Genomic DNA, 1,230 nt, shown 5'->3' on the forward strand with positions numbered 1-1,230 from the left:
TTTTTTTTTATCCTTATAGAAATAAATTCAGGAATTCTTAAAAATTGATGCGCTTATAAGCCAGATTTATAAAAACATTTGAAAGTAAAAGTCTTTTCCTGTTTCATACAGAGGCTAGATTTTCTGTGGAGTTATTTATTGAGCTCAACTGTCTTTTGTTAGAAAAACGTTTTACTAAATAATGAAAATTTGTAAGATACTGCATACAAGTTAGACATCAGTAAATTGTAAATCACCATAAAAGTATGGTGTAATTTGTATATGAGATTGTGTCCTAAGAATATTTGTAGACCAAAACAGCTATCATGTCTGTTTTGTCAGTTTGGGAGATGTTAAAAGGAATAGGAGAAAAATGAAAATTTGTGTGGAGAACGAAGAGATGGCTACAGATAAATTCTAACCAGCATGGATAGGGCGTTTTTGACCACTGTGTAGAAGGATAACATACACATTGAGCTTGTTTTCTTAAATGTTCTTTTTGGTATACTAATTTTAATTTCCAAATATACTCCAAAAGATACTCTTTCTGGGAATGTCTGTTTTACTCATATTGGTATTTTAGATACTAATACTCATAGTTGTTTGTGTTTTTTAGTGTATATTCAGCACCAGTTTTACTTAATAATTTGTGTAAAATTACTGCATGTCTGTTTTTCTCAACTCATATGTCCTGTTCTCTGAGTTGCTCTAGCCATTTTAATGATGAGAGATAAGTTTTACTTATTTTGTTTATTGATTGATTGAAAGTTTATGCTTCATTTGAAAATTTTCATAAAAGGTCTGTCTTAATTATTCAAGCAAATGTGTTTGTTAATTTCTTTAAGTCCATGTGTGACTGTCCTAAGATTTATTGGTAACTGAAATGTCGATTAACCTACAAGTCTTATGGAAATCCTCAGTAATTATGTGCAAAAATTTGCAAATGGATAAGCTCCTTGATTAGGTTTTCTAAATCTGGCTTATTAATATGCAAATAGTTTTTTATATGTTGGATTTTTGCTGTATTTCTTTGAAAGAAAAATCCAGATGTTCTGATTAAGATGTTTAAATAAAAAGTTACTTTTATTTTTCTTTCTTTTACAGACTGACAGAAATGTGACTGTTATCTTTCTCAGTGAAATTATTTGGGAAAAGTTTCGTCCAAATACTGGATGCTTTGAGCCATTCGTTTTGTATTTCCCTGATTATAGCATAGGTAAATTTTAAAACATTGTTTTGGCAAGTGATATT

General features: G+C 29.3%; 1 protein-coding gene across 1 annotated transcript in view; it reads left to right on the forward strand.

Moving 5' to 3' along the window:
* LOC111819427 (origin recognition complex subunit 5-like) overlaps positions 1-1,230 on the forward strand; it is a gene marked incomplete at its 3' end in the record, with an annotated part of 6,548 nt that overhangs the window by 2,857 nt on the left and 2,461 nt on the right. Inside the window, exon 2 of the mRNA XM_023725882.1 lies at positions 1,084-1,195. Within this exon, the coding sequence (XP_023581650.1) occupies positions 1,084-1,195 (112 nt within the window). The remainder of the gene's footprint in view (positions 1-1,083; positions 1,196-1,230) is intronic.

Source organism: Trichechus manatus, unplaced genomic scaffold, assembly GCF_000243295.1.
Source record: "Trichechus manatus latirostris isolate Lorelei unplaced genomic scaffold, TriManLat1.0 scaffold00788, whole genome shotgun sequence".
NCBI classification, from domain to species: domain Eukaryota; kingdom Metazoa; phylum Chordata; class Mammalia; order Sirenia; family Trichechidae; genus Trichechus; species Trichechus manatus.